This window comes from Squalius cephalus (genome assembly GCF_949319135.1).
Source record: "Squalius cephalus genome assembly, chromosome: 20".
Classification (NCBI taxonomy): domain Eukaryota; kingdom Metazoa; phylum Chordata; class Actinopteri; order Cypriniformes; family Leuciscidae; genus Squalius; species Squalius cephalus.
In genome coordinates, this window is record NC_137141.1 from 24,340,729 (window position 1) to 24,356,787 (window position 16,059).

A 16,059-nucleotide genomic window follows, 5' to 3' on the forward strand; every position below is an offset into this window, starting at 1 on the left:
CCTAAATGGCCATTTTTAAATAATGTTTTACTGAATAATTAAGTAAACTTAATTTCTTAATTTATCTTTGTAAAGAAACCTTATTGCTTAACTGGCTACTCTCTGCTGTCTCAGACGACGACATCTTTTCCTGTCGGCCACCGTAACTTCTGTTGGTTGCAATTCGCAACCTCACCACTAGATGCTGCTAAAATTTACATACTGTACCTTTAAGTCAACTGATCACTTTTTACAGTGTTGCTAAATTAGTTTAGCTGCCTCATTCTCGCTCTTATTCATAATGTACACAAACATTAATAAACCTGCCGTTTCATATTTCTTCTGTCACAAAAAGTGCTAGATTTCTGAAACTCTAGTATCTCTAAGGTTAACAAATTTGCACTGCATCTTCACAAATGCTTAACTGCATAACTGTTCATTCAATTAAGTGGATCCAGATGCTTTGCAGACCAGTGAGCAATGACCACACAAACACATACTTTACTTCTTGTGACAAACAATGTTTCTGGGAAACATACTTAGAAAAGTGCACGTCACAGCGTAAACTTAATTGAAATGTGCGTGTTACTCATTTAGGTTAATACTGAGCCCAGGACGGACATTCATCCAACATTTGCTGCCATGCATGTTAAACGATAAGCCTACATTTATGTGGATGTGATAGTGTTTCTGTGAAAAGCTCTCTTTGGGCCAGCGTGGTGGTTGTACTGTATGTAAGTTTAAGCTCTTGGCATGACAGATTCTGGTTGCTGGAATTCTCATCTGCTCCAGTTCTCGCCTTTGGCAGTCATCCAAAGAATTGAGCTCAAGGGTTTGGATTAGCCTAGACCACGGATGGAGTTTAATCAGATCTCATCACGATAATATGCATGATTATATTATATACAGCTTGTCCATTCAAAGTGCTGAAATACAATATAGGAGTGTTTTGTTGATCTATTTGGGTGACGGATCATTTTCCAGCCCCAGATTTTTCACCCATCCTGGGGCTCAACAAATTATCTGGACTTAGACAGTTGCATTTGCTAGAGATAACCAAGTACAATACCCTTTCTGTCTGACTATCTGTTGGTCATACTGTATTTCACTCCCTCTCTAATTCTCATGTTTTCTACTCAAACAGCGGTGCAAGTGACTCCAGATGGTTTTAAGAAGATAGGAAAGACTGGTGCTGATCATTTATTAGCTATTTTAATTATTTTTAGCTATTTATTTATTAATCTGAAACTTTGATTTCTTACATTTATATGCTGCAAATTAAAGTAGTTTTGAAATACAACTTACCCCTTATCAATTTAAAGGTACACTATGTAACTTATCTAACATGATGTAAACTATGGCCCTCTAGCTGTTAAAAAACAAAACTGCATGCATTTTTGCAGAACAACATTGTTTTGGTTGTGCTTCGGCTGTGCCATGACCGCAGATGAATATTATCCTTCACAATAGATTATGCTTTACAATGAACTCTGTTAGAGAGATAGATATGGCAATTTATCTGGTCAATAAAATACCTTACTCCCCTGTTGAGTAATAAAAACGCCATCTCCATGTCACTTTTACACATTTCAAATTCCTCAGTTCTCACCATCTCTGAAAAGCCATACCAATGTTGATTCTCATTTTATTTCGAGCTCTGTGACTGCTGTGTTCTATTTTTCCAGCAGACTTTCCTTTGTTTTGTGTTTTTCAAAACTGGTGATTCCACAGAGGTTTGAGATTTAATGTGCTCCATGTCAATCTTTTTCGCTCGTTGTGACAATGAACCTATGTTCTCTATTTATGGATATGACGAGTTACGTATGTATAAACACTTAGGCTCACCATAGTGAATCAGGGTAAGACAAAAACACGTTTGAAAGAAGGATTAATGATGTATTTACTCATTATTTAAATTTAGTTAATTCTGAACACAAAACTTACATAGTGAACCTATAAATTACATGACAAAGTACAAAGGTTGGGGTGGCTTGTAACACAAAATTGCTGTTTTTGAGATTACTGTTTTTTTTTTACTGTTAATGAGATTATTTTAAAAAACTATTTTTTAAATTAAATAAAGATTTATATTAACATTAAATTATATTATTATATTAAATTATATTTTATTAATTATATTATAAATTATATTATAACTGTTTTTTATGCCAACCCCAATTAACCTCTTCCCTCAACTAAATTTTTAAATATTTCATTTCAAAAAGGTAAAAAAAAGTAACATTTTATTCTAAAACCACAAACCAGTTAGTATAATTATCAAGCAAATGCATAAAACATAGACAGCATATGTTTTTTGTAGTTACAGTTGAAGTCAATGGGAAATGTACTGTTTACAACCCTCCTTATCTGCTCAAACATGGCATTTCTACATTTCAAGTGCCTTGAAACACACAGCATTATTCAATTTGTTGCTGTAATTTCCACTGAAACAGGAAGACAGGGCGGGACATATCGAACAGCTCCTCCCCTTTTAAAAAAACAAACAACCAATAGCGTTTCGTTTATATCACATCTCGGCCAGAGCTGTTGAGCTCAGTAAAGCTGCATTTTACTACTAATTTCTAACCGTTTCTCCTCCTAATCTCCTCGATATCGCTTTAAAATAAATTGTTCTTTGCAGAATTTAAATGGATACGTTTTCTGGTATACGCCAACTCGTGCATATAATGCATAATTCACCATGTAGAAAATAGTAAATGTGTGAACAAGTGACTGATTTTAGCTGCAGTTTCAGTGTCTATTTATAATGTAGGGTGCGGGACGCTTAAGATTTTAGAGAGCTTTTGATTGGACAGAAAATCTGATGAGAATTGCTGAGTGATGTCATCAAAATCAACTATTCATATTGGCGGAAGTGAAAGACTGCAAGTTTTGAATGCTTTATATCTTATAAATGTGAATTTTGTCATTGTTTTAGAGCACACTAGCTTACAGATAACATTAAGGCTAAAAGCAAAGTCTTCATGGGGACTTTAAAGTGAATGTTTTGAGTTGTACCACCTTCTCCCAGGTGACCATATGTAGTGCAAAGCCTGCCTTCAGCAGCACTTGATGTGAAGGGATAATCCTGGTTTACAGATTAGACAAGGCAAGCTAACTTGAGAAGTGAAGTATTCCCTCAGTCTAATGCTTTAGGTAGTTAGTGAGAGGACAACAAAATACTAGACGTGTTTTCTCCGATTCTTCTGACAAACCTTTGATCCTTTTGTTTATGGAGGACTCAGATTTTCTCTTACAGATATTTTCCAACTATGGCATGATTAGTGACTTTTGGAGACTTAATATTTGTAGAGGTTTCTCCGGACACCTAGTTGTCTGAAAAGGATGGATGTGGGAACCTGTGGTTGAACGTCCCAAACTGGACTTAAGTTGAGATACTTTTGTCAAGCAAAGGATGATTGCATACGTAGACTGTCTCTCCACCGAACCAGCTGGGAAGTGCTGGAATAGGACCTACTATGAGGACGAAGATGAACTTCTTCCTCTATATACTCGCAAACTGAACCTCCAGCCCAAGACGGAGGGCAGCCTTCGCCGCAGACTCCTCACCTCCAAAATTCACCAGCAGCAGGACGCCCTATGGGCACCTAAACCCTGGGCAGGACCACCGGCTCGAAAGAGCGCCACACTGCAGGGCCAGCCCAACTACACCTTCAGCCCGCCGCGCAACGACTTGAGAGGTAGCACTTAAAATCTAGTTTGCTTTTGTTCATCAGAGGAGCTTTTGTTTTGCAGCTTAAATGCAAAAGCTGGTGCTCAATGATTAATTCTCTCACTTTATAATTTCTGTTGGCATAACAAAGAATGGCTGATGGTACTCACAGGTGTTAAAACTTAAGAGCTAGACCCTTGAAACTCTGATGGGTTTTGACAGGTTTTTGGTGGTGAATAGTTGAAGCGCAGTGATTAAAGTATAGTTTAATGTGTTGGCCAGTTTGAAGATTGGTGTCTGAAGTCTGGTATGAGGCATGCCATGACAAGACTAGTGCTCCTTGGATACACAATAGCAGCAAGTGTTACAGAACTAAAGAGAGGTTTGTAGATAATCTGCTGAGGAGAATACAGGAATGTTCAAAGAGAAGTTCTTCAGTTTAAGTGGTCTTTTAGCTGTCTTGAGTTTAAAGGGATATTTCCCTTTAAACTGCAAATTGGTCATCTTTTACTCACCCTCATGTCATTACAAACCTGTACGACTTCTTTCTTCAGAGGAATACAAACGGAAAGATGTGGGAGAATATACTGACCCTTGTTTTCCATATGACTGCAATGTCAAAAGCACCAGAAAAGTCCAAATGATCTGACTCAAAAGAATGATTCTTTAATGAATCAGGCCAGTGATATTTTAGTATGATTTATATATTATTATAGTATTTATTTTGAATTAGCTTTTCTTTATAGATTTTTGATATGTGCTTTTGTACGTTTTATTAGTTTTGTTGTTGTTGTTTATAGTCATTTTAGTGCCTCAGCTTTAACTTAATTTATTAGCTGCCATGTCAACAATTCCAGTTTTTCATCTAATATTTAAATGTTATTTCAGCATTCAGTATTAACAAAATTAAATTTTAATAGTTTTAGGTAACAATAACAACACTGAATCAGGCATCTCATGAAGTTTTTCAGTGATTAACAACATAATTGTTTGTCTGTTTTTCACACAAAGTTTTCGTTTAACTTGGAACATAGTTCACTTATTATGCTTTTGTATCCTTTTGAAGATTTACAATCATTCATTGTAATTGGATTAAAAAGATATTTTGAAGTTTTGACATGAGCGAGTAAACGATGATAGAATTTACAGATGAACAATTTACTTAAAATGTGTGATTCTTTGATACATTTGCAATCTGCATTTACCCTGTACAGAAATACATCTTACTGTAATTACAAACTAAATACACACTGTACTTCTGCAGCCGTAACATGTTGTCTGATTTCCCAGAAGCTAGTTTTATCAGTGGGCCAATTCACTCAGATTAAACCCAGTTACTTAAAAGACTTATCCAGAACTAAATATGTGTACATATTGCATGTAATATTAATTCAGAGGCTTGTTTAGAGCGTTTAGAGTTTTGGTTTGGGCCTTACATTGATAGAAGAGTGTGTAATGTGGACTAAGCCTCAGGTTCTTGGCAGACAACATAGCTGATTTCTTTGGACTCTGTTAAAATATCATCCAATCCACCAGGCAAGCTGCTCCTTACATCAGATGTGGAGACAGATGTCTCTGAAAAACCATATGAGACCTACAGTCCACTCCAATCAAAATTCAGTTCTTTGTGCTCTTTGAATAATTCTCAAATCATGCTGGAGACCATGATCAGGTATTACACAAACTTGTGAAGTTCACAAAGTTCAGGCACTACTGTTATTAAAGCAAAAAGATGATTGTAAATACTGACTGTATTTATTATCAAATCAAATGTCCTTGTATTATAATGATGGTTTGTACTTGTGGCATCCATTTGTTTTAAAATGCTTAGTTGGATTCAGCTTCTCTTCAGACGTACTAGTCTAGCACACACTTATTTAGCGAGGTGGCCTACAGTCCATACGGTGTGGTAAACACTTCTAATGCGGTCTAATTAAGGTAATTACTTTCAAATAGGCTTTGTGCTACACACAGCTGCTCAGGGAAGCACGTACATGACTCGCACACACAATCACGCACACCTCTTTCTCCATGAATGTCAATACAACAGTACAGTGAACTTTACTTCCTAGTGTTATGTTTTTGTCATCATCGTGTTCCCAAGAGCCCCTCCCTTCCCTCCTCTATTCTCCATTGTTAGTCCATTAAAGGCAGAGATACTATGTTGTGCCACAAGATGGCACCATTCTTTTACAATGCAGATTCTTCTACTATTCAGTGTCATTATTTATTTTCAATTTGAATGTTAATTATTTTTTCCAGAAAGGATTGGGACCTCACCCTCGCCCTCATGTTGTGACGAACATGTATGATTTCTTTTGTTTTTTGTTTTTTACTGTGGAACACAAATCGAGAATTTCTGCAGATTGCTGTCTTCCATACAATGAAAGTGAATAGACACTTAGGCTGTCAAGCTAAAAAAAATTATACAAAATAATAAATTTACACTACCATCCAAAAGTTGGTGGTCAGTAAGATAAAAAAAAAAAAAAAAAAAAAAAAAAACCTTTTCAGAAGAATTTTCAGTAGACATTATTTCAGTCTTCAGTATCACATGACCCTATGATGATTGAATAGGGTTAGTGTAAGGGGATATAATATACAGTTTGTACATTATAAAAACCATTATGTCTTTGGGAAGTCCCCATAAAACATGGAAAACTGTGTGTGTGGTTTTGCTTGATTTTTATTTCATCATAAAGCCAATCAATCAAATCAAATTTATTTAAATCAGCCAATCAGTCACTCTAATTGGCTGTAGCTTATGACAGTCTCTGATTGGCTGCTCTGTCTAGACAAACCAGTGATGATTAGTCAAGCCAAATAGTTTGTTTGAAGCCTAATTGAGAAGTGTGTCACTGAGGAATTTATCAGGAATGTATCATTTCTATATGCAAATGCAAAACATCTAAGATCAAAACGTTGATAAGTCTGGGATGTTTGGGAATAAGTCCAAGTTGTCTCTCATGTCTGCACATGCAGTGTCCACAAATTTTGATTTTGATTTGCCAGTATGGCTCATAAAAAATGGCCACTACAAAACTCAATAACATGAATCACCATGAGTATAGCAGAGAATGGTTTCTTCATGCCAGGAAGTAAAAATACCATCCCAAATCCCAATATGGGCTCAGTAGTCTCTGCTGATGTGCTATAGGGTATCACATTTCTCATTGTGCTGGAGCTGGCCCAGTTTTCTGACACAGATATTGGCACACTTTGTAGCCGATGCTGGGGCAGTCATGTTACAGATCAATATGCCACATATGTCTGAGCAGACAGAGTGAGCAGAGTGGCTAACTGCTGTATTATTTATCAGGCCAGTGTCTGGGTCTGACTTTTATAATATTTTAATGCTCCTCACTTAGAAATCTGAATGTCTGTTCTTCTTCGCTGTTCTCTAAAGGAGAGAAATACTGTATTGTTCACCACAACAATTTGGGTGATCCATAGAAAGAAAGATCATTGTCAGTCTAAACACATGTATATTCTATTCATGTTTGTACACTCACCTAAAGGATTATTAGGAATACCTGTTCAATTTCATATTATTGCAATTATCTAATCAACCAATCACATGGCAGTTGCTTCAGTGCATTTAGGGGTGTGGTCCTGGTCAAGACAATCTCCTGAACTCCAAACTGAATGTCAGAATTGGAAAGAAAGGTGATTTAAGCAATTTTGAGCGTGGCATGGTTGTTGGTGCCAGACGGGCCGGTCTGAGTATTTCACAATCTGCTCAGTTACTGGGATTTTCACGCACAACCATTTCTAGGGTTTACAAAGAATGGTGTGAAAAGGGAAAAACATCCAGTATGTGGGCGAAAATGCCTTGTTGATGCTAGAGGTCAGAGGAGAATGGGCCGACTGATTCAAGCTGATAGAAGAGCAACTTTGACTGAAATAACCACTCGTTACAACCGAGGTATGCAGCAAAGCATTTGTGAAGCCACAACACGCACAACCTTGAGGCGGATGGGCTACAACAGCAGAAGACCCCACCGGGTACCACTCATCTCCACTACAAATAGGCAAAAGAGGCTACAATTTGCACGAGCTCACCAAAATTGGACAGTTGAAGACTGGAAAAATGTTGCCTGGTCTGATGAGTCTCGATTTCTGTTGAGACATTCAGATGGTAGAGTCAGAATTTGGCGTAAACAGAATGAGAACATGGATCCATCATGCCTCGTTACCACTGTGCAGGCTGGTGGTGGTGGTGTAATGGTGTGGGGGATGTTTTCTTGGCACACTTTAGGCCCCTTAGTGCCAATTGGGCATCGTTTAAATGCCACAGCCTACCTGAGCATTGTTTCTGACCATGTCCATCCCTTTATGACCACCATGTACCCATCCTCTGATGGCTACTTCCAGCAGGATAATGCACCATGTCACAAAGCTCGAATCATTTCAAATTGGTTTCTTGAACATGACAATGAGTTCACTGTACTAAAATGGCCCCCACAGTCACCAGATCTCAACCCAATAGAGCATCTTTGGGATGTGGTGGAACGGGAGCTTCGTGCCCTGGATGTGCATCCCACAAATCTCCATCAACTGCAAGATGCTATCCTATCAATATGGGCCAACATTTCTAAAGAATGCTTTCAGCACCTTGTTGAATCAATGCCACGTAGAATTAAGGCAGTTCTGAAGGCGAAAGGGGGTCAAACACAGTATTAGTATGGTGTTCCTAATAATCCTTTAGGTGAGTGTATATAATATCCATGTTGTCAATAATATGTTTATAATACATGTGTAAATATGTTGTGTGTGTGTGTATATATATATATATATATATATTAGTGCTGTCAAATCGATTCATTAATATAATTGATTTGACTATATATATTAGCAGTAGTTACATTTTGCTCAACATGCTTTAATCACCTTTTAGAGAGATGAAATTACTCAAAATTCTATATATATTAATATAAAGATTAATATTACTTAAAATCACCCTTTTTGCCTCCATGCATTTCATTTACACTGATAAGTGTAGAAATCATATAGTAACATCATAAAAATCACCCAGAATACCCTAGACATCACATGAGAACACACAAAAATGTTGTTTTTTATAAAGTTTTTCACAGGTAAGCACCACTCACATTTTCCTCGGACAATGTAAAAATCAAATTAAAAATAAAATCTGATCAGATGCAGTATAAAGTGCATCCTTAATAAGGCAACATAATGTTTTGTATTGTGAGAGAATGATTGGTCCGTCTTGCTTGAACACAGATGATGGTGTTTTATGAGCATGTTGTGTGTATAGTTAGGCTTTTATTAGGGCTGGTTTGCTTTGTGCTGAGCTAAGAGTTTCTTTACGTTCTGAGCCAGTGTGCTGATCACACTTACAGCTAGAGGTGAACCTGTGGCTCTGCAGTGAGGTGACGCTGACCTTCTTGCTATCAAATGATCACAGAAGCCATCTTTGCTTAGTTCAGTAGATGACATATCTTTACATTGTCTTTAATCAGCACAGGAACATTTTTGAAGCTTGACTTGCAAGTCAGTTCATGTATTGCTTTTGCTTTCCATAGAAACATGGAAAGAAGCATTTACACATCAAGTGCCCTTGTAAAATCAGCAGTTCCTCTTCACATGCCCCACTCAAGCAAATTGTGTGTGGGTCTTGTTCATTTAGAATCGAGACTAGATGTAGTGCTCTTGTAAGCCCTTGATGGATTGTATCACCAAATTCACACACAGCTACCCAAGCAACCATAACCAGGTCATGTAAGAGTCAGGCACGTAGGCTTTTATGTGTGTAATAACCAGAGAAAGACTTGCAGTCAGACTCGGATTCTCTTGCATATCTGTTTATTTTGTTTACTCTGTTTTACCATACAATCTTTTTATTGTTTTGATTTTGTTGCCATGTGTACTTTGTAATTATCATGAATGTTAGTCAATAATATTATTGAGTATTTAGATCATAAATATTCACTCACCCATAAGTAAAGCATTAAGTTGAGAGAGGCTGTGTTACATTGCCTCAAGTAGCTTATTGTTATCATAAAATGGTGGCAGGAGCAATATGATAAATGGAATGTATTAATGATGATAATCATTATAATCAGTTCTTCCACCAAGTAATGTAGTCCATTAGCCTTACTGCTTGATGTTTATGAAGCAATGTTTGGCCATGCAAATATATCAGCTATTTTGCAGTTTAGAGGCAAAACTACATTTAAATGTAACGGCCTTTCTGAGGAAAAAAAGTTTTTTCACTTAAACTGTAAAATAAACTCCATTAGCACAATATTTATATGTAGCTGCTAAGGTGTTCTCAGTTCAGATCATTGCTATGCAGTTACTAGGGTGCACTGGGTGATTGCAAGAGCATTGATAGATGCTAGGGTGTTCAGCTAAGTGGTTTCTTACTTGCTCAAGTTACAAAGGCCCGCCTACAACTTTGTATGCTATTTCTGTCCCTACAAACATTTTTCTTACTTAGTTTTTTTGTTTATTTTCTCTCAGCTATCTCTTTTTCTACAGTCTTTCTTCAAATCTCCCTTCAAATCTACGGCTTAGTGCAAGTCTATGATTTTTCTTTTTTCGCCCACTAGATGAAAAACGTAGAGAAGTAATATTACACATCTCCTCATGATTTGAGTTATCATTCATGTCCGCTTGTCTGTGTCAGTTGCTCATGAACAGTGATAATTATGGTATATTTTCTTTCTTTCTTCTTATTTTTTTTCTATTATATGACCATCTGTACCTTGTAACATGACACTAGATGACATCATGCAGTGATTGCTGATTCATAAAACATGTTAATACCAGTTTTGTGAAGCATCAGCATTTTTATGAGTAACATTTTTAAATTGTGATCAATGCTCATGTCTAATTGTCCTGCATGCTTGTTTTTACCAGTGAAATGTGGGCAGAGGCTGTTAACCTGGTGACTGCAGACACTGGACTGAGTGGGTCCATTGTGTGGACCGTAGCGTGCAGGACGAATGATAAGGGCTGTTGTGCAGGTGTGGGCACTCACGTGACTCGCTTAATCACTGAAGTATCTCTTTCCTCTACTGTTGCTAGGGGACTCGTTTCTGGATTCGCTCTAATCAGCCATGTTTTTGTTCACTATGAAGGGAACGTAGTCGGTGTGATGGCTGCTTTGATTAAAGGTGATAGAACAGACTAACCTTTTCAACAACTATTATCTCTCTTATGAATACATGAATATGAGAGTGATTGCGGTGAATATTTATTTGCATTTGTTAAGGATGTTTAATCAGGGAAGATTCTGCTTCAAGATTTAATAGTTATAGCAAATACTGAGGATCTTGCACTGCTGATCTCCAAAAGCATCATGCGGCAAATGGATTTTAAATAGGGATGCACCAATATGTACATTTATATTGAAACAGATAACAGATATATTGGACAAAAATATAACTTTCACAGTGTTACTGCATAATGCCCTTGCACATTTGAACTAGATTTTGTACCTATACATTATACATACAAGGCAGAGCCTGTCTACAAACCCATTCCTCATTAAAGTTCAAGTGCTTTCGTCTGTTTCCTTCCTGTCTTTTGTAGTATATTACGTTTTTCCATCTGTCTGGCATTTTCACACAGCGACACACAATAGCTGAGATGTCTTTGAGGGAGTCCACACACTGCTGGAGTTATGTTTAGAATCCCCATTCTGTCTCATTATGGTCCTATTCATTTCTATTTTATCAGCACAAATGCAGCATTAAAATCCCAACTGGACTATATTTGTATATCGGTGCAGGTCATTAAGAGTTGTTTTCTGTATGCAATTTTCCATATGTTCTTTGGGTATGTGGTGAGTGAAAAACAAAAATTCCATTACATAGGGGTATATTAGTTTAGCTGTTGTTGATCTTTTCAGGCTAGTGTTTAATGGGCATTTCTTTTGGCCCTCCAGCTGCTTTACATGGAGAGGTTTGTCTTCTTTAGTTAATGTCTTGTCTGGGCCATGGGAAGGAGAATAGCTATAGTTTATGTGGGTGTATATAAGTTTGTGTGTTTCAGGTCTGGTAGTGCTGGAAACCATTAAACACAATAGGATCAGTCAGGCATAAAGTTTTTTAGCATTTTAGGGGGCTGTTCCCCAATCTCATTATGAGTGTGCCCTTTAGCTGAGCCAGGGTGAGCCAACGGAATACACAACATTAACTATGAAAAAGACAAGCAAAGCAGCTCTAGAATCAGTTACTACTAGTGCAGGGAACCGAGAATGTTTTTTTTTTTTTTTTTATCTTAAATATCAGAGCCAAATGATGGTTCATTTAACGCTTCTCTCAGGCACATTATTCTTAATGTGGATGGAACATTTTATTAAAATACTCTCACAGTGTTTCCTGTTCTACTATTCAATGGTACCGCAACTCCACTACTGTATCTACATTGTATTACCTACAGCATTACCAGAATAGTCTGATTCCCGAATGAATAAGTCTTAAGTGATGGCCAGTTCTTTTTATCTTTTCTTTTTTTTTGAGAATCAAACATGTACAACTTACAGCTTTCTGTTATATTGTATTTAAGAGTTAGTTTGTTTGCATGTAGTTAAAGATGCCAATTTTTTAAATAAAATATTTTACCACATTTTTTTATTATTATTTTGTACTGTTTAATATAAAGACCTGCTGCCCCTAAAATACTGTGAAAGGTCATTAAAATGAAATGAAAATTAATTTCTAAATGCAAGTAATGTCTTATTGAGAACAATTCGTCGGTGCATTTAAAAAAATACCTATTTAAACCCATCTCTTTCTTTCAATCCACTGCGAGCTCACATTCAGCTGTTCTGCCTTCATGCAGTTAACAACCGATGATCTGTTTAAGTCAGATGTATTTCATAATACAGAAAAAAGGCCGGTCACTATTCTGTTTCCTTGCGACTTTAAACACACCATTTGCAAGAATTGTTTTAAATGTATTAATTACTAAAATGATCTCAATAGTTGGCAATGGAATTGCATGGTTTTATTTATTTATTTTCAAAAGTGTTATAAGAATAATTCATGGAACTGTTACAGAACTAGTAATTCTCAAGATAATCATTAAATTTGCATTACAGCATTATAATGCTGAGGATGAAAAGTACAAAAATTGCTGCTGTTTTAAAATACATTTCGCACAATATTTACTCGACAATTCGCCTGGAATTAAAAATGGTTTATTATCTATTGACAAGGCTTTCAGTAGAATTGAATTTGACATTAGTGGTAACTACCACATCTGTTTATTAGCTAAGTGGGCAATTAAATGTTTTACCACTGTTGTAAAATCACTCTTACAAACTGTTAGAATGCTTCAGATTTTTGTACTCAATTCTTATCCATAAAGTGCATAAAAACCGGGACAGACATTTGCTATGCTACAGAGTGGTCGTCATGCTCTATATAATGGTGGGTAAGTTGGATCAGTGTCAATGCATCATGGCCATCTGTGTGTCATCTTAGTGTGCTATGGTGAACAGAGGGTTGTAATTTACAGCATCACTGATTGGCACCAGGATTGGTACATATGAGGTCAAAATCTCCTTTGCACAAGAAACCAAACTTGAAGGTCTGAATACTACTTACTATGGCTGCATCCGAAATAGCATACTTCCCACTATATGGTACACTGTAAAAAAAAAAAAAAAAAAAAGACAGTTGGTTTAACTTCAAAAAAGTAAGTTACCTGGTTGCCTTAAAATTTTGAGTTCATTGAAATTAAAACATTGAAATAAAAAATTTAAGTTAATACAACGAAGGAGATTGGTTTAATAAATAGACACTCAAAATATGTTATCTGAACCACAATAATTATCTAAGTTGATTTGACAAAAGATAAAACGTTGTGATAACAAATCATAAAAAAAATGTTTTACAGTCTGGGCGAAAAACAGTATGTTACAAAATAAGTATGTCCAAATTCACAGTACTCATAAAAGAGTGTAGGTAAAAAGTACCCGGATGACCTAATTCTTTCAACGAGATTTGGACGTGTCAATACGATGGACACTACTATCCCATGAGGCCACAGGAGAGGATTTATGAATGGAGGTGAAGCGATGCAACTGACGCTGGAAGGTCACATGATAATGACACCATTGCGAATGTAGTGCATCCGGATTACATTCATACTATATAGAACATACTTTTTTAGCATTCGTGAAGTCATTATTCAGAAAAAGTACCAACTCAAGAGAGTATGCGATTTCGGTCACATCCAATGTCTTCTCTGCCCCAAAGATTCATACATAAAGTGATATCGAAAACCCACAGCTGTGAGTCATGTAAACTGAATCTATATGCAGTTCTGACCAACCTCACGTGTGAAAATGCTGAGTGGCCATTCAAAAAAAGGACAGCCAGAGAGAGAAAGAAATTACACTTGCTTCAAAACTAATGAAATACTGCAGCAGTGAGCCCCTAAAATGGAGCTGGGTGGGTAACCACCACCTTAATCTCTGCTGAATGCGCTAGGATCCTTTTCAAACTCGTCTTGGGCCCCCCAGCTCAAAAGAAAAAAAGGACAGAGCAAAAGGAGGAGTGGCAGGCGCTGCAGCGGTGTAGAGAATCACAATAGTCAGTGATCCATAGTGTATGGCATGGATCCAAGTTGGTTATACCTCCACAGCAAAGCAAGGTGAGAGAGCCTTAAACCTATGCAATGCGACAGAGAGACATGCACTATAGCTAGAGACACAAGGAGGGGAGGGGAGACTCACAATTGATAGCCGGACGAAGAGAGAGAGAGAGAGAGAGAGAGAGAATGACTCAAACAGCAACTGAATATCCTCTAGGGTGGGCAAATGTGTGTGAGCGAGAGTGATAGAGAAAGAGAGAGATAGAAGAGGAGGGGGTGTGTTGCATGCTGTGCCAGTCAGCGTAAAATGAGTAAAGAGAGAGTGTCGTATGGGTAGTGCCGTTTTTCCCTCCTTTCTCTTTCTCTTCACACTCACTCACTCCAATGGTGGACTAATACATCCTTATACACGTATCTCTCAGGGGATCGATCGCCCGTTACAATGGTGTTCATCGGGACTACTCTTAAATCTGTCATTAAGTACTTCAAAAAGAAGGGTAAGCTCCTCAAATCATGTTTTGGGATTCTCTTATCACTCGTGCAGCTCAAGGTCAAGTAGACTGAAGTAGTTTTGGGTGTGGGGTTATTCATCACTGCTGCTGTGCTTGCATGCATCTGATTCAGAGCGCTGTGCTACATTTGCTTGTGAGTTTCTTTTTATAGTGGGGCATCAGTCTCTTTATAATGACCTTGTTCTGCAACTTTGAATGATTTTTATTGGTGATGTAAAGCTCTGATGCCCTTTTTTGTTTTTTTATATATTCTACCTTTAGTGTTCACCAAATGATGCAGAGTATTATAATTCAATTTAGAGAGATATATTTCAATTAGATTATATGACTTCAGCTGAACAATGACACTATTTTCGTTTAGAGTTGCTGTACAGCCAAAAAGGATTTTCCTATTATCACTGTAAAGCTGCTTTGAAACAATCTGTATTCTATTTAGCGCTATATAAATAAAGGTGACTTGACTTTAATTATTCTGAATTATATTATTGTAAAAACTGTACAGTTAAGTTTAGATTACACTAATACTGTATTTACACATTTGAATTAGCCTTAGGGTATTTTCCAACAGAGCCATCGACTTTTTGGTGGACTAGTGAAATCTACCTCCATGTATTTTGAGCTCATGACCTAGTACTCTCGCATGACCTCTTGCACTCGAGGAAACTGATTGTGAATAATCTATAATCACTGGCATACTTTTTTTTGTATGGAAAGAAATGCATTGATAAGGCTGACCTGGTTAATCTTACCCAGAGGAACTTGGGATAATTGATCGTTTAATCTGGGTTGTCAAGGTACCAGCCAGAGACAAGTATGTCTCCAGTGTCTTTAGACGCAGTGGTGCAGAAGTGTTTGATTGGCCCGGCCCCTCGTGCAGTTTTTCATGTGTTCTCTCTGAGGGAGCCTAAGAATGAGCACATGACTTCAGCTCCCAAATCTATCATGTGCCCAGTGGCTATTTTTCTTTCTGTCTGAATTGCATCTCCTTCAGCTGACATCTGAGTTGATTAGAGTTAAAACTAATTTTACATTTATGGCTAAATTTATTTTATTGTTATGCCCAATATTAAAATTCTGTACTATTTTTTGTAAAATATATAAATAAAGGTAAAATACACAAAATTTAAAAAAGTGAAAATGGATTTTTATATTGAGATTTATTCATAGAAATTTAGCAAAGATTAACTGTAAGTTTGTGTTAAATGACAAAATATGAAAATAAGAAATAAGAAAAACATTTTTTTTTTTTTAAATAACATTAATATAGGCTGGGTACCTATATATGCATGCACATATGGTCACATATGTTGTGTCCCCAACAGG

General features: G+C 36.8%; 1 protein-coding gene across 7 annotated transcripts in view; it reads left to right on the forward strand.

The window, feature by feature from the left end:
* The window catches only part of nhsl1a (NHS-like 1a), a 52,336-nt gene that overhangs the window by 20,166 nt on the left and 16,111 nt on the right, over window positions 1–16,059 (forward strand). The window contains exon 1 of one of the 7 annotated variants that reach the window (XM_079854073.1): window positions 3,121–3,680. The exons of 4 other annotated variants lie outside the window; for them this stretch is intronic. In XM_079854073.1, the coding sequence (XP_079710199.1) occupies window positions 3,395–3,680 (286 nt within the window). In that variant the 5' untranslated portion in view covers window positions 3,121–3,394. Of the gene's footprint in view, window positions 1–3,120; window positions 3,681–14,238; window positions 14,285–14,471; window positions 14,722–16,059 lie in introns of those variants that run through there. 2 more of the 7 variants (XM_079854076.1, XM_079854075.1) reach the window with 2 other exon arrangements.